Raw genomic sequence first — 25,347 nt, forward strand, 5'->3', positions numbered from 1 at the left:
AAAGGGAATCAACAAAATTATATAACCCCTGCAGAACAGCCCTGTTTGTGTGTGAATAACATGACCTCATGGGGTTTGATGGTCATGCTGTCTGTCCATTCCACTCAGACTTCAAGCAGAAATTCTCACAGATTTCAGCAACCCCCTTTAGTCTATGTTGGCGCTAATCCGCTCCCAACAATAATTTGAATTCCATGTAAGTCTTTCATCTGATGGTGCCTAAAGAGAGAAAGCAGAAGGGAGCAGGAGCCAGTACAAATGCAGTAGCACTGGCATGTACTGAGGGGAGGAGTGAGCAAAGACACCCTGAACACATTGGAAGCACTGCCTGGTATGTGACAGTGGCACATGGGGTTGGACTTTATAAGGGCAAGATGAAGCACTTGTTGCCAAATGATTGAATAATAAAAAGGTTCATGTTCTGTTTTCAAATATTTGTAGGGCTTTGAGCCGAGAGGAACAGCGATTGGCCAGAGATTGGTCACCTGGAATAACATGGTGAAAAACACAGGGTATCAAGCAACACTTGCAAATTATCCTTTCAAATACGCAGAGGAACAAGCCAAAAGGTAAGTGAGATACTGCAGTAAAATGATTGTGTAAAAATCTGTGGTCCCATGTAAAAAACACAGAGCAATGGGAACAAATTGGCCAGACTGTTTGTGTCACAAATACAGCTTACATTGAAGAAAAAGATGTGCTGCTAATGAAAGCTTCAGGAAAGGGTTGTACTTGACAGTGATTCCAGTTTTCCTGTGAAATGACCAGATCATTGTATTTTCCATGAAAATGTACTTTGTGGTTCATTATTAGTTTCACAGCAGAACAATTATGATGGCACGGTGGCTCAGTGGTTAGCACTGCTGCCTCACAGAACCGGGGACCATATCACCATATCACCACAGCACCCAAATCCATCTTTGGGTGACTGCGTGGAGTTTGCACATTCTCCCTGTGTCTGTGTAGGTTTCCTCCAGCTCCTCCAGTTTCTTCCCACAGCCCAAACATGTGTAGGTTAGGATGGATTGGCCATGCTAAATTTCCCAGAGTGTTCAGAGTTGTGCAGGTTAGGTGGATTAGTCATGGGAAATGCAGGGTTGCAAGGATAAGAGGGATGTTGTTCAATAGGAGGTTAGTGTAGACTTGATGGGCCGAATGCCCTGCTTCCACACTGTAGGGATTCTATGAATTTGATGTTGGGAAATCTTTTATTAAAATTGTGCAGTGAGAGTGCTTGAATTGGGGAAGAATAATACACCACATACTCAAAGGGGAAGATCAACAAAGTGAGACATTTATGGAGGGAAAACAGCTAATTGGCTGTGAAGCTTTTGTATTCTTTAATTATAGAATTCTCGAATGGCTCCAGTCCAGAATGATCCAATAAGCCTGTCATATGTACGCTGATTATCAGAATGTACAATTCATCAATGTCTTCTTCCTGTAGCCCTGCACTTTCTTATCTTACAGCTGATGGTCCAATTTCCTCTGACCCTGTATATTCCAGACCCTAACCACTCCAAAGGTGGTCACAACTTTCTTTTCACGTCGCCAATGCTTCCTTGTTTTAACCCTGAGTCTGTGGTTCTCAGTGCTACCACCAACAGGAACCGCTTCTCCGTCACTATTCTGTCCAGACCCCTCATGATTTTGAACATGATGAGTAAGGAACTGGTGGAAGCTGTTTTGACTCCAGCTCCACCAATTAATAAGATCCTGACCAATCTCATTTAGGCCTCAATTCTACTTTCCTGCTTATCACTGTACCCTGAGATTTTCATTATCTGGAGATTCAATCTAACTTGACCTTAAAAATATTACAATCAATACGTCGATCAAATTGCTTGAGAAGAAATAGTCCCACCTTCTACAATCTGTTGATGTAACTCAAGTTCCTCATTCATGGAAACATCTCGTCAATCTTTTCTGTATTCTCTTTAACACTTTCATATCCTGTATAAAGTGTGGTGCCAATGAAGCCAATCCAATAGTTTACTCAGTTTTACCACAGCTTTCTTGCTTTTTGTACTTTATTCTCCTCATGAAGATGCTTCAGGCTTTAACTTGTCCTGCCACGTTCCATGACTTATGCACATGTACACTATCACTTCCTGTTATATCTTTGCAATTGTGTCCTTTACATTGTCTCTTTGTGGTGTTCCTGCCAACATGAATCATTAAATTTCACCTGTCACTGCTCTGTCTATTTCAAAATCTATCCATCTCCATTTGAAATTCTCCCCTATCCACCTCACAGTTCACAATACATCTCAATCATTCATATAGTTCAAACAAAGCAGTGGTTCCTAACACTAACCCCGGGTACATCCAATATAAAACTTTTCCCAGTGTGATAAACAACTATTGTCTCTTTGCTTCTTATTCCTCAACCAATTTTGTAACTAATTTACTGCAGTTCCTTTTATTCCTCGATTTCTGATAGGCTCGAAGAAAGTGAGGGCTGCAGATGCTGGAGATCAGAGTCAAAAAGTGTGTTGCTGGAAAAGCACAGCCGGTCAGGCAGCATCTGAGGAGCAGGAGAATTGACATTTTGAGCATAAGCCCTTCATCAGTGCTTCACACATTCCTGATGGTGGGCTTATGCCTGAAACGTCAATTCTCCTGCTCCTCGGATGCTCCCTGACCTGCTGTGCTTTTCCAGCACTACAGTTTTTCAACTCTGATAGGCTCGAACCTATTCTAAAACATAAGCACTAGGAGCAGGAGTAGGCCGTCTGGCCCTTCGAGCCTGCTCCACCATTGAATAAGATCATGGCTGATCTGTTGTGGCATCAGCTCCACTTACTCGCCCTCTCACCATAATCCTTAATTCCTTTACTGTTCAAAAGATTATCTCTCTTAGCTTTAAAAGGATTCAATGAGAAAATCACAACTACTTCACTAGGCAGAGAATTCCACAGATTCACAACTCTCTGGGTGAAGAAGTTCCTTCTCAATTCAGTCCTAAATCAGCTCCCCCTAATTTTGTGGCTGTGCCCTCTTGTCCCAGTTTCACCCACCAGTGGAAACATGCTCTCTATTCCTATCTTTTCTATTCCCTTCACAATGTTATATGTGTCTATAAGATTCCCCCCTCATTCTTCTAAATTCCAACGGATATAATCCCTGTTTACTTAGTTTTTCCTCAAAAGCCATTTCCCTCAACTCCAGAATCAACCCAGTGAACCTCCTCTGCTCTCCCTCTCATGCCAGTACATCCTTTCTCAAGTCAGGGGACCAATGCTGCACGCAATCCTCCAGGTGTGGCCTCAGCCACACCCCCCTGTCCAGCTGAAACATAACCTCCCTGCTTTTAAACTCAATCCCTTTAGCACTGAAGGACAAAATTCCATTTGTTTTCTTAATCATCTGTTGCACCTGCAAACCAACCTTCTGTCCTTCATGGCTGCAAATGTGTTGCTGGTCAAAGCACAGCAGGTTAGGCAGCATCTCAGGAATAGAGAATTCGACGTTTCGAGCATAAGCCCTTCATCAGGAATAAGAGAGAGAGAGCCAAGCAGGCTGAGATAAAAGGTAGGGAGGAGGGACTAGGGGGAGGGGCGATGGAGGTGGGATAGGTGGAAGGAGGTCAAGGTGAGGGTGATAGGCCGGAGTGGGGTGGGGGCGGAGAGGTCAGGAAGAGGATTGCAGGTTAGGAGGGCGGTGCTGAGTTGAGGGACCCGACTGAGACAAGGTGGGGGGAGGGGAAATGAGGAAGCTGGAGAAATCTGAATTCATACCTTGTGGTTGGAGGGTTCCCAGGCGGAAGATGAGGCGCTCCTCCTCCAGCCGTCGTGTAGTTGTGTTCTGCCGGTGGAGGAGTCCAAGGACCTGCATGTCCTCGGTGGAGTGGGAGGGGGAGTTAAAGTGTTGAGCCACGGGGTGATTGGGTTGGTTGGTTCGGGCGGCCCAGAGGTGTTCTCTGAAGCGTTCCGCAAGTAAGCGGCCTGTCTCACCAATATAGAGGAGGCCACATCGGGTGCAGCGGATGCAATAGATGATGTGTGTGGAGGTACAGGTGAACTTGTGGCGGATATGGAAGGATCCCTTGGGGCCTTGGAGGGAAGTGAGTGTGGAGGTGTGGGCGCAAGTTTTACATTTCCTGCGGTTGCAGGGGAAGGTGCCGGGGGTGGAGGTTGGGTTGGTGGGGGGTGTGGATCTGACGAGGGAGTCACGAAGGGAGTGGTCCTTGCGGAACGCTGATAGGGGAGGGGAGGGAAATATATCCTTGGTGGTGGGGTCCGTTTGGAGGTGGCGGAAATGGCGGCGGATAATACGTTGTATGCGCAGGTTGGTGGGGTGGTAGGTGAGAACCAGTGGGGTTCTGTCTTGGTGGCGGTTGGAGGAGCGGGGCTCAAGGGCGGAGGAGCGGGAAGTGGAGGAGATGCGGTGGAGGGCATCGTCGATCACGTCTGGGGGGAATCTGCGGTCCTTGAAGAAGGAGGCCATCTGGGCTGTGCGGTGTTGGAATTGGTCCTCCTGGGAGCAGATGCGGCGGAGACGAAGGAATTGGGAATATGGGATGGCGTTTTTACAGGGGGCAGGGTGGGAGGAGGTGTAGTCCAGGTAGCTGTGGGAGTCAGTCGGTTTATAATAGATGTCTGTGTTGAGTCGGTCGCCCGAGATAGAAATGGAAAGGTCTAGGAAGGGGAGGGAGGAGTCTGAGACAGTCCGGGTGAATTTCAGGTCGGGATGGAAGGTGTTGGTAAAGTTGATGAACTGTTCAACCTCCTCGTGAGAGCACGAGGCAGCGCCGATACAGTCATCGATGTAGCGGAGGAAAAGGTGGGGGGTGGTGCCAGTGTAGTTGCGGAAGATGGACTGTTCCACATATCCTACGAAGAGGCAGGCATAGCTGGGGCCCATGCGGGTGCCCATGGCAACTCCTTTAGTTTGGAGGAAGTGGGAGGATTGAAAAGAGAAGTTATTCAGGGTGAGGACCAGTTCAGTCAGTCGAAGGAGGGTGTCAGTGGAAGGGTACTGGTTGGTGCGGCGGGAAAGGAAGAAGCGGAGGGCTTTGAGTCCTTCGTGATGGGGGATGGAGGTGTACAGGGACTGGATGTCCATAGTGAAAATAAGGCGTTGGGGACCGGGGAAGCGAAAATCCTGGAGGAGGTGGAGGGCGTGGGTGGTGTCCCGAACGTAGGTGGGGAGTTCTTGGACTAAAGGGGACAGGACCGTGTCGAGGTATTGGGAGATGAGTTCGGTGGGGCAGGAGCAGGCTGAGACAATGGGTGCACTAGGACACCCAGGCCCCTCTGCACAGCAGCATGCTGGAATGTTTTACCATTCAAGTAATAGTCCTTTTTACTGTTATTCCTACCAAAATGGATGACTTCACATTGATTAACATTGTACTCCCATCTGCCAGACCTTTGCCCACTCAGTTCAACTATCTATTTCCTTCTGCAGTATTTCACAGTCCTCTGCACACTTTGCTCTACCACTCACCCTGTGGCATGTTATCAAATGCCTTTGAAAGTTTGTATGTGCTACAACACTGACAATGCCCTCACCATCCAAATCTGTATCTCATCAAAAAACTCAAGCGTGATAGTAAACGTAATTTGCCTTTAACAAGTTCACATTGTCTTTCTTTAATTAACCCACATTTGGTCAAATAGCTTTTCATTTGAAGAGTAAACTTCAGCAGGTATGGCAGCATCTGTGGAGAGGGAAACCGAGATGACATTTCAGTCACACTGTAACTCCTCTTTGGAAGTATTAATTGACTGTTAGTTTTGTTCTACATAATTCAGTCTAGCACAAATGTAGTTGCTGAGTTTATCATTTATCATTTTTTGATCAAGTGTTCTAATCCCAGCTGCTGTTACCACTGGACAGTCAAATACCAAAATGAAATCTGGCCTGATCAATCATGTTTTCCTTTAACTTAACGTGAAGCACACTCTCCAGATTTGCTTTTCACAATAAGTCAGGAGTTTATTACTTAAATTAATTTTTAAAAAAATTGTCCACATATAACACAGTTTGAAAGAAAAATAAAATCTCATCTACTCCCTAATGCCATCATATTACAGTTATTCAAAAGTTCAGGGAAATTCCTTCTCCAGCAAACCTATAGGTTTTTTGTAACTGCTTCTTCTCAGTTCTAGTCCTGTGAGCTGTGAAGTAGGTCAGGCAGCATCTGAGGAGCAGCAGAATCAATGTTTCAGGCATGAGCCCTTCATCGGGAATGAAGCTTGTGGATCAGGGGGCCTGAGAGATAGATGGGAGGGGGATGGGGCTGGGGGGGGGAAAGGTAGCTGAGAATGTGATAGGTAGAAGAAGGTGGGGGATGAATGTGATAGGTCGGAGAGGAGGGTGGAGCAGATAGGTGGGAAGGAAGATGGCTAGGCCAAGAGGGCGGTGCCGAGTTGGAGGCTTGGGACTGAGATATGGTGGGTGGAGGGGAAATGAGGAAACTGGTGAAATCCACATTGATCCCATGTGGTTGTAGGCTTCCAAGGTGGAAGGCGAGGTGATCTTCCTCCAAGCATTGGGTGGTTAGGGTTTAGCAATGGAGGAGGCCCAGGAACTGCATGTTCTTGATAGAGTGGGAGGGGGAGTTAAAAGTGTTCAGCCATTGGGCGGTGAAGTCAGTTGGTGCAGGTGTCCCAGAGGTGTTCTCTGAAATGATCCGCAAGTTGGCATCCTATCTCCCCGGTGTAGAGGAGGCCATACCGTACCGTGCCACGGATACGGCAGATGACGTGGGAGGTACAGGTAAATTTCTGTTGGATGTGGAAGGATCCTTTGGGGCCTTGGACGGAGGTGACGGGGGAGGTCCGGGTGCAGGCTTTGCACTTCTTGCGTTGGCAGGGGAAGGTGCTGGGAGTGAGCTGAGGGCTGGTGGGGGGCATAGACCTAACAAGGGAGTTGCAGAGGGAATGGTCTCTCCAAAACAGGTAGGGGTGAGGAGGGAAATATATATCCATCGTGGTGGCAGTTGGTGGAAGTGGTGGAAGATGCTGCGATGTATCCAGAGGTTGCTGGGGTGGAAGGTAAGGACCGGGGCGGGGGGGATGGGGGGGAGGGGGGGCTATCTATCCTTGTTGCAATTGGAAAGAAGGAGTTGCAGGGCGCAGGTGCGAGAAGTGGAGGAGATGCGCTGGAGGGCATCATCAGTCAACATGGGAGGGGAAATTGTGGTCTTTGAAGAAGGAGGCCATCTGGGATGTTCTGTGGTGGAATTGGTCCTCCTGGGAGCAGATGCAGTGGAGGCAGAGGAATTGGAAATAAGGGATGGGATTTTTACAAGAGGAAGGGTGGGAGGAGGTGTAGTCCAGGAACTGTTCAACTTCCACGTGGGAGCATGAGGTAGCGCTGATACAATCATCGATGTAGTGGAAGAAAAGGTGGTGGGGGGGGGCTGTGGTGGTGGTGGTGGTGTACCAGCACCACACTCCCGATTCTGATCTCCAGCATTTGCAGTCCTAACTTTCTCCCTGTGAGCTGTAGACCTTCTTTGTCTGAGGTCTTAGACTTTCTCAGTTATAAATAACTAAGGCAGGCTTCTGCTTGTCTGGACATTCTTAGAAACATCAACTATTAGACCGAGGTAACTTATTTCCTTAACTGCTAGAGGCAATTCCTTTTTTACAGGAGATTCTATACTTGTGTCTGACTTCAGTGAGGTCACCTTTTAACTGCCCAGAAACATTTGGACTAAACTTAAAACAGACTTGCTCGTCTTAGATTCTGCTGTGCTAATGGCTTGATATTTTCTCTCTCCAGTCATAAACCCCCACAGTATGAAAAAAACTTCCATTAATTCTCTTGGATGTACCAGAAGTGGTTTAAAATTATGGTTCTGGGAAGACTGACTGAATTAATATTTAAACGCCTTCACCAAAAGGTATCAGTATTCATATGCCACTAGTTTAAAATTCAAAATCAAAGAAAACTTCAATATAAATCACCCCACAAGGGGATAAAATTTGTAATTCCTCATACCATCCTGGAGTCTAAAGAAGGCTGTAAATTATGGACAGTTGCTGTGCACCTTCCACTTTCATTTCCCTCAGTTACTCAGTTCCCTCAGCTCTTGGTACTTTATCAAGTTTAAGAACAGACAACCTATTCAATACATTTTCCTTAGTAACTTTAAACCTTTCAAGTGTCTGAACTACCTTCTCTTTCACTGTGATTTGTGCAGCATCTTTTCCTTGGGAGAGGTGGATGGAAAATATCCATTTAATACCTCAGCCACCCCTCTCCCTTCATGAATAAATTACCTCTTTGTTTGCTTATCAGCTCCACTCCCTTTACCATCTTTTACTGTTTGTGTACCAGCCGAACACATTGTGTGTTGGCTGTCATTCTCTTCTCTCACCCTCACTTTCCTGATCCTCAATTGGGTGAAGATTTTTACAGTTCCTCTCTGAACCTTCTGTGTTCAGCTGAGCTTTTATTTGTATTAGCTTCTGACATCTGTCATGAGCACACTTTGTCGTAGAGTCATACAGACACCGAAACAGACCCTTCAGTCCAACTCATCCGTGCCAGCCAGGTATCTCGGGGAGCTCTGGATGGCTTGCACCACCTTTTCCCTTTATGGGAATACACCTTGAATTTGACCAAACTATCTCTTTATTAAAAACAGCCTATTGCTCAGTCACAGTTCTGTCATCCAATCTTTGATTCCAGTTTATCCGGGTCAGATCCCCACTGAAGTTAAATTGTCCTGAGTTAATTATTCTTACTCCACTTTGCTCCGTGTTATGATTGCCTGAACCTTATGGTTCAAGGAGCGCTTTCCCTTAAATATTAGCTGCTCGTACACGATTCACTCGGATCAAGCTCATTTCCAAAACCCCTGTCTAACAGTGCTTCTTTTCTCCTTGGGTTGAAAAACCCGCTGCAGAAATTTTTCTTGACCACACCTCAGGAACTGTGTCCATCTGAACCCTATGTTCCTACTATCTGTCATTCAATGCTCACTCATACATGGGTATAACATGCTAAGCTGAAAGTAGTAATTCGAAATATTAGCAAGCACTAGTTGAGGGGACAGCCCCTTATATCAGGGCTTTCACCACCAAAGACTGATGGAGAGCAAATGCTTTTTGCAAAACAAAGAGATTAAACGTATAAACCCAGAGCTCCTTGGATGACAAAGGAGGTAGAAATGAAGGAAAGGTGTGCTTGTGTCAGGTATTGGGTCGTGGTTGGGAACCAAACTAAATACAGCAAGTTCAGAAAGAAAGTGAAAAAACAAAGATGAAAAGCAAAGAGAGATCGTGGAAGAACACTGACAACTAACATAAAATGAAATCCCAAAGTCTTCTATATGCACCTTGTTGTGTGTGCCACGCAGAGTGTTGTAACTCATGAGTTGACTCTTCGTAACAATAAACAGTAATATTCATTTATTTGACAGAATTAATACTGTCCCAACAAAATGAACAATTTTCACTAGATGTGCTATCTTGTGCTTGAGCTTAACTCTGGATGATCATATGCCACCACACTAGGGCTTGGCTGTGCTCTACGTGGCAATGATCGTCTGGTCGTCTTCTCCCGGTGGTCCCAGGGGTGTCTTCTTGCTCTTGAGTTACTGCCCTGAGCGTGGTGTGGCGATGATTCTTTTGCCTGAAAGTCTTTGTGCCCTTTTGGGAGAGTCTTCACTGTTTACCAATAGATTGACCAAGCTTGATTCCCCCCTGATCAATCAGACCCAACCAGGCCGGGGCATGTTGATAGGACGGTGGTCCTTAGGCATCCATTCCTGGAGGTGCTGGGCACACGTAACCTCCTCCAAATAAGGGTGTCTGGTACACACCTCGGTGTTTCCGATCGCCCTGAGGATGCCATTCCATTGACTCCATTCAAACCCAAATTTGGGTGTGTATTGTAGGGTCTGCAGCTTCTGGGTTGATTACAAACTGTTCGTTGGTAGCTACACCCTATCTTCATTCTGCAGCATGTTTATTACCACAGCCACTTCAGTCAAGGCTGGCCTTGGTTTCCCAGCATGCCTTGTCCAATCTTTGTAAATCCATCATAAATTCATTCATTTGAGCGGCCTGTCCGGCCACAATATCAATGTAGGAGAGTGATAGAAGGAGGAACAGGGTCAATTCAAGACCAAAGGGGATTTACATTCAGAAGCAAGAGGCATGCTTGAGGTGTTAAATGAGGACTCTCCATCTGTCTTTACCTATAAAACCAATGCTGGCTGAGCCATAATGACTGAGGAGGAAACTCAATCAATGGGGGGGGTTTAAAATTGATAAGGAGGAGGTATTGGATGAACAGTTAAAGTCAGTAGGGTACCAGAGTCAGACAAGATACACCCAAGGATATTGAAAGATGTGAGAATGGAAATTGAAGAGGCATTCATCGTCTTTCTTCAGTCTTCCCTGGATCGGTTGTAAAAGTTGTAAAGATCAGACCACTCTGTTTAACGTCAGTGGTGGGGTAATTTCCAGAATTATTCGGGATGGAATTAATAGTTGACTACAAAAATGCGGATTGAATGGGAAGGGTCAGCATGGTTTGGTGAAGGGAGAATCGGAGTGACTTGCTGGCATCCTTTGAGGAATGCTCCGTCTGGAAGTGGGGTAAAGACAGGTTCACTTGTGGTATTTGGGAAGACATTGGAAGGTTATTTAAACAGAAACGATGTGCAGAGTTATGGTGGAAAGGCACAGGGAGAGTACAGATAGTGTGGGCCCAATGGCCTCCTTTTACACAGTGAGCATTCTGTGAATGAATCTGTATTCATTCATCAGTATGACCAGCAGTAGTTTCTGCCCTGTGTTTGTGTGTGTGTGTTTTTTAAAATTGTAACAATCAAATGGTGCCTGTCACGATCTAAATATTTCTGCTTTCTGACCACCTCCGACAGACTTGCATTCTTATACAGTTTTAAAATGAGAGAAGTGAACGAAGCCCATCTCATTTAATTATAGCAAAGTTTCTTTGCTTTATGATTTCTTTCTGTTTTCACCAAGTCATCGAGATGACCGATGGTCAGATGATCCCTACGACAGAGACAAGCGGCAGGCAGAGTGGAATTTCCACAAGGACAGCTTCTTCTGTGATGTTCCCAGTAAGTGCCATACTCGTGGTGGGGTCCCTTGGCCTTTGTTGAAACACTGAATCGATCTCCATTGATCAGGGTTTTATGGAGATGTGCAGCCTGACTGTTGTTAACCACCTGAAGTGGAAGCTATGTCGAACTTGGCTCATCTCCTCTAACCCTGCAGTTCGCCTGGTGAGAGCTATCTAAACAAACACAGTCTAAAGCCATGTTGGGAGCTAAGAGTTGGGATGATTCCTTTCTTTTGCTGAATTTACTTGTTTATCACCAGCTCCTGGGGTTCAGCTAGCTGATCAAGGTCAGAATTAAAAACAGCAGGAAATGGGGAATGACAACTGCAGTAGTGGCTGTCAGAGATTAAAACATAAAGACACCCTGGAGCAGATAATGAAAATATGCACAGGAAAGTAACATTATAATAGTGTTCAATATGTAAATGTTCCTCCTAGGGGAAGGAGCAAATCGTGACCTTCTGGTGGGAAATAAGGCAGGGCAAGTGACTGAAGTATTAGGAGGGAAACACTTTGAGACTAGTGATCATGATTCTATTAGTTTTTAAATTGTTATGGAAAAGGATAAGCCTTCCATAAATGTTACATTTCTTAATTGGAGTAAGGCAAATTTTAATGGTACGAGACAAGAACTTCCAAAAATTGATTGGGACCAACTGTTCGCAGGAAAGGGATGTCTGAGAAGTAGTAGGCTTTCAAAACTGTAATTACGAGAGGTCGGGGCAATATGTCCCATGAGAGTCTAGGGAACAGTGGATAAAAAAATATGTTGTGGTTCTATTCAGAATAAAAACGAATCATAGATTAGATGTAGACAAATTAATCTTGAAGAGTATAAAGGGTGCAGGGGCATTTCTAAGAGGGAAATCAGGACAACAAAGAGGGGACATGAGATAGCCTTGGCAGGTAAGGTTAAGGATAATCCAAAGAAATTCTATAAATAGATTCAGAGCAATTAGGGAGAGAAAATAGGGCCCCTTAAAGATCAACAAGGTCGTCTTTGAGTTGAACCGCAGGAGATGGAAGAGATACTATATGAATATTTCATGTCAGTCTTTACTGTGAAGAATTGGAGACCAGGAAACTCTGGGAAATAAATATTGATGTTTTGAAAAAGTTCACGTTACAGAAGAGGAAGTGCTAGAGGTCTTTGAAAACATAAAAGTGGATAATTCTGTGATCTGACCAAGTGTATCTCAGGACATTGGGGGAAGTTAGGAAGGAAATATTTGTATCATCTATAACCACGGGTGAGGTGCCAATAGAATGGAGGGTGGTTAACATTGGACCATTGTTTAAGAAAAGCTGTAAGGAGAAGCCTGGGAACTATTGACTTGTGAGTCTGACATCGGTGGTGGGTAAGTTGTTGGAGGGGATTCTGAAAGATAGGATTTACATGCATTTGGAAAGGCAAGGACTGATTAGGGATAGTCAGCATGGTTTTGTGCAAGGATCACGCAGATGGTCTACACTCAACGGAGTTTAGAAGGATGAAGGGGCATCTAATTGAAACGGGTAAAGATGGATAAATCCCCAGGACCTGATCAGGCCTAGAACTCTGTGGGAAGCTGGAAAAATGATTGCTGGGCCTCTTGCTGAGATATTTTTATCATCGATAGTCACAGGTGAGGTGGCGGAAGACTGGAGGTTGGCTAACGTGGTGCCACTGTTTAAGAAGGGTGGTAAGGACAAGCCAGGGAACTATAGACCGGTGAGCCTGACCTCGGTGGTGGGCAAGTTGTTGGAGGGAATCCTGAGGGACAGGATATATATGTATTTGGAAAGGCAAGGGCTGATTAGAGATAGTCAACATGGCTTTGTGCGTGGGAAATCATGTCTCACAAACTTGATTGAGTTTTTTGAAGAAGTATCAAAGAGGATTGATGAGGGCAGAGCAGTAGATGTGATCTATATGGACTTCAGTAAGGTGTTCGACAAGGTTCCCCATGGGAGACTGATTAGCAAGGTTAGATCTCATGGAATACAGGGAGAACTAGCCATTTGGATACAGAACTGGCTCAAAGGTAGAAAGGTAGAACACAGAGGATGGTGGTGGAGGGTTGTTTTTCAGACTGGAGGCCTGTGACCATTGGAGTGCCACAAGGATCGGTGCTGGGTCCTCTACTTTTTGTCATTTACATAAATGAGTTGGATGTGAGCATAAGGGGTACAGTTAGTAAGTTTGCAGATGACACCAAAATTGGAGATGTAGTGGACAGCGAAGAGGGTTACCTCAGATTACAACAGGATCTTGACCAGGTGGGCCAATGGGCTGAGAAGTGGCAAATGGAGTTTAATTCAAATAAATGTGAGGTGCTGCATTTTGGGAAAGCAAATCTTAGCAGAACGTATACACTTAATGGTAAGGTCCTCAGGAGTGTTGCTGAACAAAGAGACCTTGGAGTGCAGGTTCATAGCCCCTTGAAAGTGGAGTCACAGGTAGATAGGATAGTGAAGAAGGCATTTGGTATGCTTTCCTTTATTGGTCAGAGTACTGAGTACAGGAGTTGGGAGGTCATGTTGCGGCTGTACAGGACATTGGTTAGGCCACTGTTGGAATATTGCATGTAATTCTGGTCTCCTTCCTATCGGAAAGATGTTGTGAAACTTGAAAGGATTCAGAACAGATTTACAAGGATGTTGCCAGGATTGGAGGATCTGAGCTACAGGGAGAGGCTGAACAGGCTGGGGCTGTTTTCCCTGGAGCGTCGGAGGCTGAGGGGTGACCTTATAGAGGTTTACAAAATTATGAGGGGCATGGATCGGGTAAATAGGCAAAGTCTTTTCCCTGGGATCGGGGGAGTCCAGAACTAGAGGGCATAGGTTTAGGGTGAGAGGGGAAATAGATAAAAGAGACCTAAGGGGCAACATTTTCATGCAGAATGTGGTATGTGTATGGAATGAGCTGCCAGAGGAATTGGTGGAGGCTGGTACAATTGCAACATTTAAGAGGCATCTGGATGGGTATATGAATAGGAAGGGTATGCAGGGATATGGGTCGAGTGCTGGCAGGTGGGTCTAGATTGGGTTGGGATATCTGGCTGGCATGGACGGGTTGGACCGAAGGGTCTGTTTCCATGCTGTACATCTCTATGACTCTAAACTTGCTGAATACTGAATGGCCTGGACAGTGTGGATGTTGGGAAGATGTTCCCAATGATAGGAGAAACTTGGACCCAAGGCCACAGCCTTCGAGTAAAGGGAAGACCTTTTAGAACGGAGATAAGGAGAAACTTCTTCAGCCAGAGAGTGGGGAATCTAGGGAATTCACTGTCACAGAAGGCTGTGGAGGTCAGGTCATTGAGTGTATTTAAGGCTGAGATAGGTAGGTTCTTGATTGTGGGTTACAGGGAGAAAGTGGGAGAGTGGGGTTGAAACACTTATCAGCCATGATTAAATGGCGGAGCAGACTGACTGGCCTGATTTCTGCTCCTCTGTCTTATGGCCTTATGGTACTGCAGGAGCAACAAACTGAATGGAATGTTGTACTTTCTTATGAGAGGAAATTATCAGAAAAGTAAGGATAAATCAAAGCAAAATACAGTGGATGCCAGTGGTGTGTTTATCTGGGTGGGGGAGGGGGGAGTTGGTGTCAGGGATCTCATGAATGAACAGAACACTGAAATATTTGTGTGTGTTGCATCTGTCAATGACCTGAGGGCTGCCTGGTGCATTGGGAGTGTCCCTGCTTCTGTGTTCTCATGTCACGTCTCAGACATGTTGCAGCATTTAAAAGGCATGTGGATAAGTATATGAATAGGAAGGGTTTTGATGGATAGAGGCCGGGTGCTGGCAGGTGGGACTAGATTGTGGGTCGGGATATCTGGTCGGCATGGACAGGTTGGACCGAAGGGGCTGTTTCCGTGCTGTACATCTCTATGTATAATATTTCCAAACATGTTAGTTATAAATATATAGCTGAAAAATGTGTTGCTGGAAAAGCGCAGCAGGTCAGGCAGCATCAAAGGAGCAGGAGAATCGACGTTTTGGGCATAAGGCCTTCTTCAGGAAGAAGGGCTTCTGCCCGAAACGTCGACTCTCCTGTTCCTTGGATGCTGCCTGACCTGCTGCGCTTTTTCAGCAACACATTTTCAGCTCTGATCTCCAGCATCTGCAGTCCTCACTTTCTCCTAGTTATAAATATATAGACTGGCATAATTCATATTGATGTGGAACGGATTAAGGTAACGGTCAGATGAAGTAAGGTTGATAGATTTCTTTCCCTTCCCCACTGAGCTTTAGGAACTCTTCTGACCTGCAGAGCTTTTCCAGCACCACACTGTTGACGTTAGTTTTTATTTGGCAATACAGACCCGACAGGCCAAAGGCCCCCTGCTGTACAGTCTGATTCTAACTGCAGAGCTTCTTTTAATTGATCTGAGCCTCACCAACCCAGTTTTGACTTGTTTTCCTTGTTTGGAAAGGTCTGTTCATAGAATCCATACAGTGTGGAAGCAGGCCATTTGGCCCATCAAGTCTACACTGGCCATCCGAAGAGCGTTCCACCCAGACCCAGCCCTGACCCTATTCCCGTACCTCAGCCTAATGTGTTTTATCGCAATGCAGTACTTCCTTGGTTCCCTTAATGATACTGAAATTTTTATTTCCACTTTTTTAAACCCTATTTTAAGTTCTCAAGTTGGTATAGAGGGATTTAATCTCACGTTCTCAGTAATTAATATTCCAGGACTGTAGATTTCTGTTCCACATAAGTCACATTACCTTACCCTTTACTCACATCCAGCCTCTTAGTCAGTACCGAGTTGTCTAACTGCCTTATTCTTTACACAGCAAGTCATGGAGGAAACAGCAGGACTGTTTGAACTTTTAAGAAACATATGCTGAAATCTTTGCAAGCTCCTAACTGTCTTGTCTCCTCCCCCCACCCCCAGGTGACCGTTACTCTCGGGTCGTGTTTGCCTCAGCAGATGGGGAAAACTTATGGCGAACGCAATCAATTAAATCGATGTGCAATCTTGACAATGCCAGGGTATGTACAGACTGGTTTCCTGTGATCGCAAATGTTTATTTTCTGTTTCCATGTTGTTCCCTGGAGCGTCTGCTCTATCCTGAGCATCAGAGGTGGGATAAAAAAGAGCAACTTTTTATTTAAGGCAAGATTGTTGACCCAACAAGCCAATCACAAGGGGGCATATTTGAAGGTGAAGGTTGAGAGGGTTTTGACAGGATTTGAGGAAAAATGTTTTTCACCCAGAGGGTAGTGGGGCTCTGGAATGCACTGTCAGGGAGAGTAGTTAAGGCGAGAAACCTCCATACCCCTTACAAAAATAAGTGGCTGAGCACTTGGAATGGTGAAACATTCAGGGCCCTGGGCCTAGTGCTGAAAAGTGAGAGTTAGTTTATTTTTTAGGCGAAAGTGAGGGCTGCAGATGCTGGAGATCAGAGTCGAGAGTGCAGTGCTGGAAAAGCACAGCAGGTCAGGCAGCGTCCGAGGAACAGGAGAATCGACATTTTGGGCAAAAGCCTTTCATCAGCAATCAGGCTTTTGCCCAAAATGTCGATTTTCTTGCTCCTCGGATGCTGCCTGACCTTTCAGCACCACACTGTTGACGTTAGTTTTTATTTGGCAATACAAACTCAACAGGCGAAAGGCCCCCTGCTGTACAGTCTGATTCTAACTGCAGAGCTTTTAATTGATCTGAGCCTCACCAACCCAGTTTTGAATCCTATCCCTGACTTGTTTTCCCTGTTTGGAAAGTTCTGTTCATAGAATCCATAGAGCGTGGAAGTAGGCCATTTGGCCCATCAAGTCTACACTGGCCCTCAGAAGAGCACTCCTCCCAGACCCAGCCCCTACCCTATCCCCATAACTCCACATCTCCCATGGCTAACCCACCTAAGCCTGCACATCTCTGGACACTTCAGGCAATTTAGCATGGCCAATCCCCCTAACCTGCACATCTTTGGACTGTGGGAGGAAACCGGAGCACCCAAAGAAACCCACACAGGCACATGGAGAATGTGCAAACAGTCGCCTCAAGGTGGAATCGAACCCAGGTCCCCAGGCGCTGTGAGGCAGCAGTGCTAACCACTGAGCCACCATGGTTGAACCCATTGTTCAACCCACTGTTGAACCCATTTCTAACACCTGCTTTAATAGTCTTCATGACAGTTTTGGAATATTTGTTTAAGTTGCTGTCCTTATAATGGAGGGAGGTTGGTGCTGCAGGTTGCCTGGGGTCAGGGATGGTTGTATTCAAAGGATGTTGGAAGCTACTGTTCCAGTTGCCAAGGCCATGGTAAAGATCATGGAGCATTGGCTTTTAAGGCAAGAGATATAGGACCACAGCAAGAGTCATTTTAATTCGATGCTCATCCTAATTCCCCTCAACCATCTCTTTAAGTAATACCAAGACTTGAAATGAATCTAGAGAGTTTGCTAATTACTCAATTCATTAAAACAAAATCTATTATTTTACAGAACCCAAAAAGCCCTGTTTTTATTTGGCAGTATCTATAACTGGTTTGAATCCTTTTCTGTGTGGTCTATATTACTGCAGATTCGTTCACACGCGCAGTTTGGGGAACTTTGTCAGCGGACCTCTGCTGCCTCCTGCTGTCCCAGCTGGACACTGGGCAATTACATCGCCATCCTCAACAATCGATCCTCCTGCCAGAAAATCACCGAGCGAGATGTGGCCCACACGCTAAAACTGCTCCGTTCCTGTGTTAAATATTACCACAATGGGACGCTGGGCCCTGAATGCTGGGACAAGACCACGCGTCGCAAAGACCAGCTCAAGTGCATGTCTGTGCCGCGCAAGTGCACCAAGTATAACGCCGTCTACCAAATCCTTCACTATTTGGTGGACAAAGACTTTTTGAGCCCACAGACATGGGACTATGTGATTCCAGCGTTAAAGTACAGCATGCTGTTTGTCCCCACCGAGAAAGGGAAAAGTATGATGGACATTTACTTGGACCATTTTGAGAACTGGAACTGTTCAGATGGTGTCACCACCATCGCAGGGATCGAGTTTGGGATCAAGCACAACTTGTTCCAGGACTACCTTCTGATGGATACTGTGTATCCTGCCATTGCCATCGTAATTGTTCTGTTGATCATGTGCATGTACACCAGGTCTATGTTCATCACTTTGATGACCATGTTCGCCATCATCAGCTCCTTAATCGTCTCCTACTTCCTCTACAGGATTGTGTTTGGCTTCAAGTTTTTCCCTTTCATGAACCTCACCGCGCTCATTATTCTGGTGGGGATAGGGGCTGACGATGCCTTTGTGCTGTGCGATGTCTGGAACCACACCAAGTTTGACAAGCCCAAGGCTGAGTTGGCGGAAACGGTGAGTGTCACCCTGCATCATGCTGCCCTCTCCATGTTTGTCACCAGCTTCACCACTGCAGCTGCCTTCTACGCCAACTATGTCAGCAACATCACCGCGATCCGCTGCTTTGGCGTGTACGCTGGCACTGCCATCCTGGTCAATTACATTTTGATGGTGACTTGGCTGCCGGCAGTGGTAGTGCTACACGAGCGTTACCTGCTGCATTTGTTCCAGTGCGGTGAGAGGCCTGGACGGCGAACGGAACTCACCGGTTGCCTGGCCCAGCTCTGCTGCCGGCTGCAGCGCCTCCTGCTAACTGCCTCTGAGACCTCCCGCGTGTTCTTCGAGAAGGTGCTGCCCTGCATCGTCATCAAGTTCCGCTACATCTGGCTCTGCTGGTTCCTTGCGCTGACCGTTGGCGGTGCCTACATCGTCTGTGTGGACCCCAAGATGAAGCTGCCGTCTCTGGAGCTCTCCGAGTTCCAGGTGTTCCGCTCCTCGCATCCCTTTGAGCGCTACGATGCCGAGTTCCGCCAGCTGTTTGTGTTTGAGCGGGTGCACCACGGCGAGGAGCTACACATGCCCATCACGCTGGTGTGGGGCATTGCCCCCGTGGACGCTGGCGACCCCCTCAACCCTCACAACAAGGGCCAGCTGCGGCTGGACTCGACCTTCGACGTGGCCGCTCCCGGCTCCCAGCTCTGGCTCCTGCACTTCTGCCAGCGCCTGAGGAACCAGAGCTTCTTCCAGCAGACCGACGAGCAGGACTTCACCAGCTGCTTCATCGAGACCTTCCGCCAGTGGATGGAGAACCAGGACTGTGAGGAGCCCACCTTGTACCCGTGCTGCAGTCAGTCCACCTTCCCCTACAAGCAAGAGGTGTTTGAACTGTGCATCAAGCGGGCCATTATGGAGCTGGAGCACAGCACTGGCTACCATTTAGACAGCAAGACCCCAGGGCCCCGCTTCGACATCAACGACACCATCCGGGCCGTGGTGCTGCAGTTTCAGAGCACCTACCTCTTCACGCTGGCCTATGAGAAGATGAGCCAGTTCTACAAGGAGGTGGATGCCTGGATCGTGGAGGAGCTGAAGGGCGCTCCAGCTGGCCTTGCCAATGGCTGGTTTGTCAGCGGCCTGGAATTCTTTGACCTTCAGGACAGCCTCTCCGATGGCACCCTGGTGGCTATGGGCCTGTCTGTGGCTGTGGCCTTCAGTGTCATGTTACTCACCACCCGCAACGTGGTGATCAGCCTCTACGCCATTGTCTCCATCACCGGCACCATCTTTGTCACAGTGGGCTCATTGGTGCTGCTGGGTTGGGAGCTGAACGTGCTGGAGTCTGTCACCATCTCTGTGGCTGTGGGTTTGGCTGTTGACTTTGCCGTCCATTATGGTGTTGCCTACCGCCTGGCGCCGGAGTCAGACCGTGAGGGCAAGGTGGTCTTCTCCTTGAGCCGGATGGGCTCAGCCATTGCCATGGCTGCCCTTACCACCTTTGTGGCGGGCGCCATGATGATGCCCTCCACAGTTTTGGCATACACGCAGCTGGGGACCTTCATGATGCTCATTATGTGCATCAGCTGGGGCTTTGCCACCTTCTTCTTCCAGTGTATGTGTCGCTGCCTGGGCCCACAGGGATCCTGTGGCACCATTCCTCTGCCCAAAAGGTTGCAGTGCCATGGCTTGGCACTGCCACCACCTCCCCATGGCGGTCACAGGCAGAGGGAAGGTAAGAGGGTCTGCCGTACCCACAAACAGCAGGCAGCTGGTGAGGGTGACCATCTGGACACTGAGCATGAACATTACGAACTTGAGCCCCTGGCCACCCCGGACGGTGGTGAAGCTGGTGACAAGGGATCAGGCACCATGGGCGACAGTGACGAGCTGGGCACTGATCCCCGGTTATTCAACGGAACCCGTGTGCCCGCTTGCCACCCTGGCAGACCGAGCCGAGCCACAGCCAACCTGCCGCTGCCTCCAATCCGCTTTGTTCAGATCAGCACACAGCTGAACAGTGTCCCGCACTCACTGGGGAATGTCACTGCCCGGGTTCACGCCAATCCCCATTAAAGCCCCCCTCCCTTTCACCACCCCGGGGGGGGAGCGGGGGAGCGCAGGGCATTGGAGTCTCCAATGTCAGCAGTCTGCGTGTGGTTTCTCATCCCACTTCCTCTGTGCCTAGCTCTTCAGGGGTCATGTGGTGCCACCGTTGGGCTGCTTGGAAAGTCATGCAGATGCCCACGTGGTGGTGCCACCACATTGATAACAACTCCATCCCTCTCCCTGACCCCCTCCCACCTCCTCCCACCCCCTCACCTACTCACCATCCTGACCCCCATCCCTGTCCCTGACCCACTCCAACCCCCTCCCCACTCACCATCCTGACCCCCATCCCTCTGCCTGATCCCTCGCCAACTCCCTCCCCTATTCACCATCCTGACCCCCATCCCTGTCCCTGACCCACTCCAACCCCCTCCCCACTCACCATCCTGACTCCCATCCCTCTCCCTGACCCCTCCCCAACCCACTCCCCTAGTCACCATCCTGACCCCCATCCCTCTCCCTGATCCCCCACCAACACCCTCACCTACTCGCCATCCTGACCCGCATTCCTCTCCCTGACCTCCCTCTAACCCCCCTCCCCTACTCACCATCCTGACCCCCATCCCTCTCCCTGACCCCTCCCCAATGCCCTCCCCTACTCACCATCCTGACCCCCATCCCTCTCCCTGACCCCTCCCCAATGCCCTCCCCTACTCACCATCCTGACCCCCATCCCTGTCTCTGACCCCCTCCAACCCCCTCCCACCCCCTCCCCTACTCACCATCCTGACCCCCATCCCTCTCCCTGACCGCCCTCCAACCCACTCCCCGACTCACCATCCTGACCCCCGTCCCTCTCCCTGACCCCCCCTCCAACCCACTCCCCGACTCACCATCCTGACCCCCATCCCTCTCCCTGACCTCCCTCTAACCCACTCCCCTACTCACCATCCTGACCCCCATTCCTCTCCCTGACCTCCCTCTAACTCGCTCCCCTACTCACCATCCTGACCCCCATTCCTCTCCCTGACCTCCCTCTAACCCACTCCCCTACTCATCATCCTGACCCCCATCCCTCTCCCTGACCCCTCCCCAATGCCCTCCCCTACTCACCATCCTGACCCCCATCCCTCTCTCTGACACCCTCCCCTATGCACCATCCTGACTCCCATCCCTCTCCCTGACCCCTCCCCAACCCACTCCCCTAGTCACCATCCTGACCCCCATCCCTCTCCCTGACCTCCCTCTAACCCACTCCCCTACTCACCATCCTGACCCCCATTCCTCTCCCTGACCTCCCTCTAACCCACTCCCCTACTCATCATCCTGACCCCCATCCCTCTCCCTGATTCCCCCACCAACACCCTCCCCTACTCACCATCCTGACCCGCATTCCTCCCCCTGACCTCCCTCTAACCCCCCTCCCCTACTCACCATCCTGACCCCCATCCCTCTCCCTGACCCCTCCCCAATGCCCTCCCCTACTCACCATCCTGACCCCCATCCCTCTCCCTGACCCCTCCCCAATGCCCTCCCCTACTCACCATCCTGACCCCCATCCCTGTCTCTGACCCCCTCCAACCCCCTCCCACCCCCTTCCCTACTCACCATCCTGACCCCCATCCCTGTCTCTGACCCCCTCCAACCCCCTCCCACCCCCTTCCCTACTCACCATCCTGACCCCCATCCCTGTCCCTGACCCCCTCCCACCCCCTCCCCTACTCACCATCCTGACGCCCATCCCTCTCCCTGACCCCTCCCCAATGCCCTCCCCTACTCACCATCCTGACCCCCAACCTTCTCCCTGACCCCTCCCCAATGCCCTCCCCTACTCACCATCCTGACCCCCATCCCTGTCTCTGACCCCCTCCAACCCCCTCCCACCCCCTCCCCTACTCACCATCCTGACCCCCATCCCTGTCCCTGACCTCCCTCTACCCCCTCCCCTACTCACCATCCTGGCCCCCATCACTCTCCCTGCTCCCCCTGTAACCCATTCCCTTATTTACCATCCTGCTGGTCTTCATTTCAGAGATGCAGGTACCTGCAAGTTCTCCTCCTGGAAGCTCCTGCCTGTCTTTCTGCCCCACAAGAGATTAAGGAGCTAAACTAGGTCTCTCGGCTCTCACGTGCAGAGAGGACCGAGGTGGGGGGCGCTTGAAGGTGGGACCAATGCTTGGGAGCCTTTCAGACAGCAGCATCTCCCCTGGGAGGTCTACAAACACCAAACCCTGTATTGTCTTTGTATCCCTGTCTCTTAATCATGGAAACTCCTCAGGACAGCACATGCCAAAACCAAAGGGTTCTTGTTCCATCAGCTCCACTGACTTCATGGAGAAAGAGAGCACATGAAGCAGATGACAGTGGGTCACCTTGTAACCAAGCCCAGCAATTCTGCTAATCAGAGCCCTCTGAGCCAGGACTGAAGTGGACCGAATCCCCACATTCTGGGGCAGCGCGCCCTCCCTTCCATTTGCTGCCTTGTGTCACAGCTCAGTGACTGAGCCCCTGGTGATAACAAAGTGCAATTGTATCGACTCTGTTCTTCCAAAGGCTGAATGAAGCCAGCACGCCTTGTTGTCTAGACACTGCACTCGGAACTAATGTGTGAACCCTTTGTTATATGAAGGGGAGGACACTGCGAGGGTGCTTATTGCAAGCTGAAGGCATACATCTCTACGCCTTTTCAAAGGGGTGGGTGGATAGGACGGGGGACACGGGCTGATCGGAGTGAGGCCCAACAATAAAAACTGAAATAAGATGCAGTTAAAGAAACTCAATGTAAGTCTGAGATGATGCCATGATAATTTGTTTTCAAAGGTATTTCTTTGTCTCTATCCTCCCTATGTCTTCCACAGCACATCTCCTTGTGAGACCGTCCTGAAGATACCAACAGTTCTTACCAATGAGGCGACTCCTCACACTGTGCCAATGTTAGCAGGGTCTCAGATCAGGAAATGGGTGGGGGGAGGGGCGAGGTACAGAAGTTACACTGAATCCCTAATCAGCTTCTTCCCACATTCCCAGGGAGCCCCCAGAGTGACTGTCCAACCATCGAGAGCAGGCAGACTGGCTAAATGTACTCAGCCTACCCTCAGTACTTTGAGGCCAATGCGACATTATGATTATCCCCTCACTTTGTGAGTTCACCATGACCCAAGGGTGGAGCTGAGGATACACTTGGTCATTATGGTTCAGAACAGAGGAGTTGCACAGTTAGATTCAGGCTCTTAGCCTGAATCCTTACCCCAATTCCACTATTCTGTTGATGTGGAAGCAAAATGTCAGACTGGATCTAGTTGAAATCGAGTTGAACTCCCCTAAGTCCAGCCTGTGGCGAGGTTCTGAAGCCTATCTTTTACCATTGTGTTTGGCTGCAAGTGCGAGCAGGCCAGGAGATAATGACAGTGTTCCCTTCCCACAGTCCATGCTGATGGAGAGAATGGGAGGGAGACGGATGGAGCCAGGTGCCTGAGCTCTGTGTTACATGTTGTCACCTCCGGACTGTCTGCATCTTCTGTGTTGTTTTTGGATTGACACTTGCTGTTTGCAAGTGCCCCTCCAAGTTACTCACTGTTCTGACTTGGAGGTATATCCCCATTCCTTCAGCATTATGCCAAACCCCTGGCCCTCCCTCCATGCTCAACGCTGTGGGTGCTCCAACAGCACACGGACTGCAGCGGTTCAAGAAGGCAGCTCAGCTTCACCTTCTGGAAAGGGGTCAGGGATGGGCAGTTCATGCTGACCCAGCCAGCAACACCCCACTCCTGGGAATGGATTTTCAAAGAAGACCACTCTCCTTTCAGGGACCTTCGAGGAGAATGCTTCCCTAACAGAGGGCTACTTTTGCTATGCCATTGTCGTAGTGCAGAGACCATGCCCGTAGTGCAATAATATGGAACACTCCATTTACTGCATACACGTGTTTGCATTTCGACAGCTGTGGAGCTATGTCAGTGTCCTGCCAATTGGAATGTACTGTCATAGTTCAAACGCTATGACACTGTGTTTGACACATGACCATTGCTGACACATGGTCCATGTGGCTATCAGTGAACACTCATTCCTCCCGCCTGACCGATCTCTGAGTGCAGGCTCCCCTTCCTGACCAGAAAAACCAATCAAATCCCACCAGACCTTTTCAGGTATTCCCCATCATGAGCCATTGGATTAGTGGTGTCTCTCTTTGCTCACACCCTGCTCCGTCTCCCGATAACATCGTTTCCAGTAAACATCAGGAATAAGTGGGCCCATGTCATGTTTTTACCGAGGTTTTTGTACATGTGTTGGGAGCAATTTGAGGTGACAATGAATTTGAATCCTTCAGTCGATCAGCCCATTCACCTCCATCCAATTCCACTTTTTATTTCTTTTTGACCCGAGTTAAGTTTTGGGTGAATAATTTAACACTTGCATTCTTAATGTATGCTTTATGCTATTTAAAAAGAAATGTTACTACAGCTATTAAACTAAGTATTCCTATCTGCTGTGTATCGCATTGTCCTGGGTTCGGGACGTAATTGGAATGGGGATTCTAAACTTCAGTCGACCTGGCAAAGATTTGGATTTACTTTTACAGATTGGGAGTCTTTGGATCTACAGTTTTCCCTCGGCATTTTATCCTATCATGCCCACACTGCAGCTGAGAATGGATGTCGAACATCCGAGTTACAGAGCTGCAGTTTCTACATAGTTCCCTCTTGAAAAGGCTGTGTTCAGCTTCAGCATTGATGAAGGGCTTTTGCGCAAAACGTTGATTTTACTGCTCCTCGGATGCTGCCTGAACTGCTGTGTTCTTCCAGCACCACTAATCCAGAATCTGGTTTCCAGCATCTGCAGTCATACCTCTATATACACCGCCCAGCCTGGTGTCACACTGAGATATAGGAGCACCTGCTGTTCCTCCATGTTATTGGAGGGTCACTCATGGAGTCAGACA

At 48.5% G+C, this 25,347-nt stretch overlaps 1 protein-coding gene across 8 annotated transcripts in view; it reads left to right on the forward strand.

Moving 5' to 3' along the window:
- disp1 (dispatched homolog 1 (Drosophila)) overlaps positions 1-24,866 on the forward strand; it is a 335,964-nt gene extending 311,098 nt beyond the window's left edge. For all 8 annotated transcript variants that reach the window (XM_060848431.1, XM_060848467.1, XM_060848440.1 and 5 more), the window contains 4 exons: positions 442-569; positions 10,959-11,056; positions 15,951-16,048; positions 17,580-24,866. In XM_060848431.1, the coding sequence (XP_060704414.1) occupies positions 442-569; positions 10,959-11,056; positions 15,951-16,048; positions 17,580-20,435 (3,180 nt within the window). In that variant the 3' untranslated portion in view covers positions 20,436-24,866. The remainder of the gene's footprint in view (positions 1-441; positions 570-10,958; positions 11,057-15,950; positions 16,049-17,579) is intronic.
- Positions 24,867-25,347: the final 481 nt, after the last annotated feature.

The sequence above is a fragment of the Hemiscyllium ocellatum genome, chromosome 3 (genome assembly GCF_020745735.1).
Source record: "Hemiscyllium ocellatum isolate sHemOce1 chromosome 3, sHemOce1.pat.X.cur, whole genome shotgun sequence".
In the NCBI taxonomy this organism is placed as follows: Eukaryota; Metazoa; Chordata; class Chondrichthyes; order Orectolobiformes; family Hemiscylliidae; genus Hemiscyllium; species Hemiscyllium ocellatum.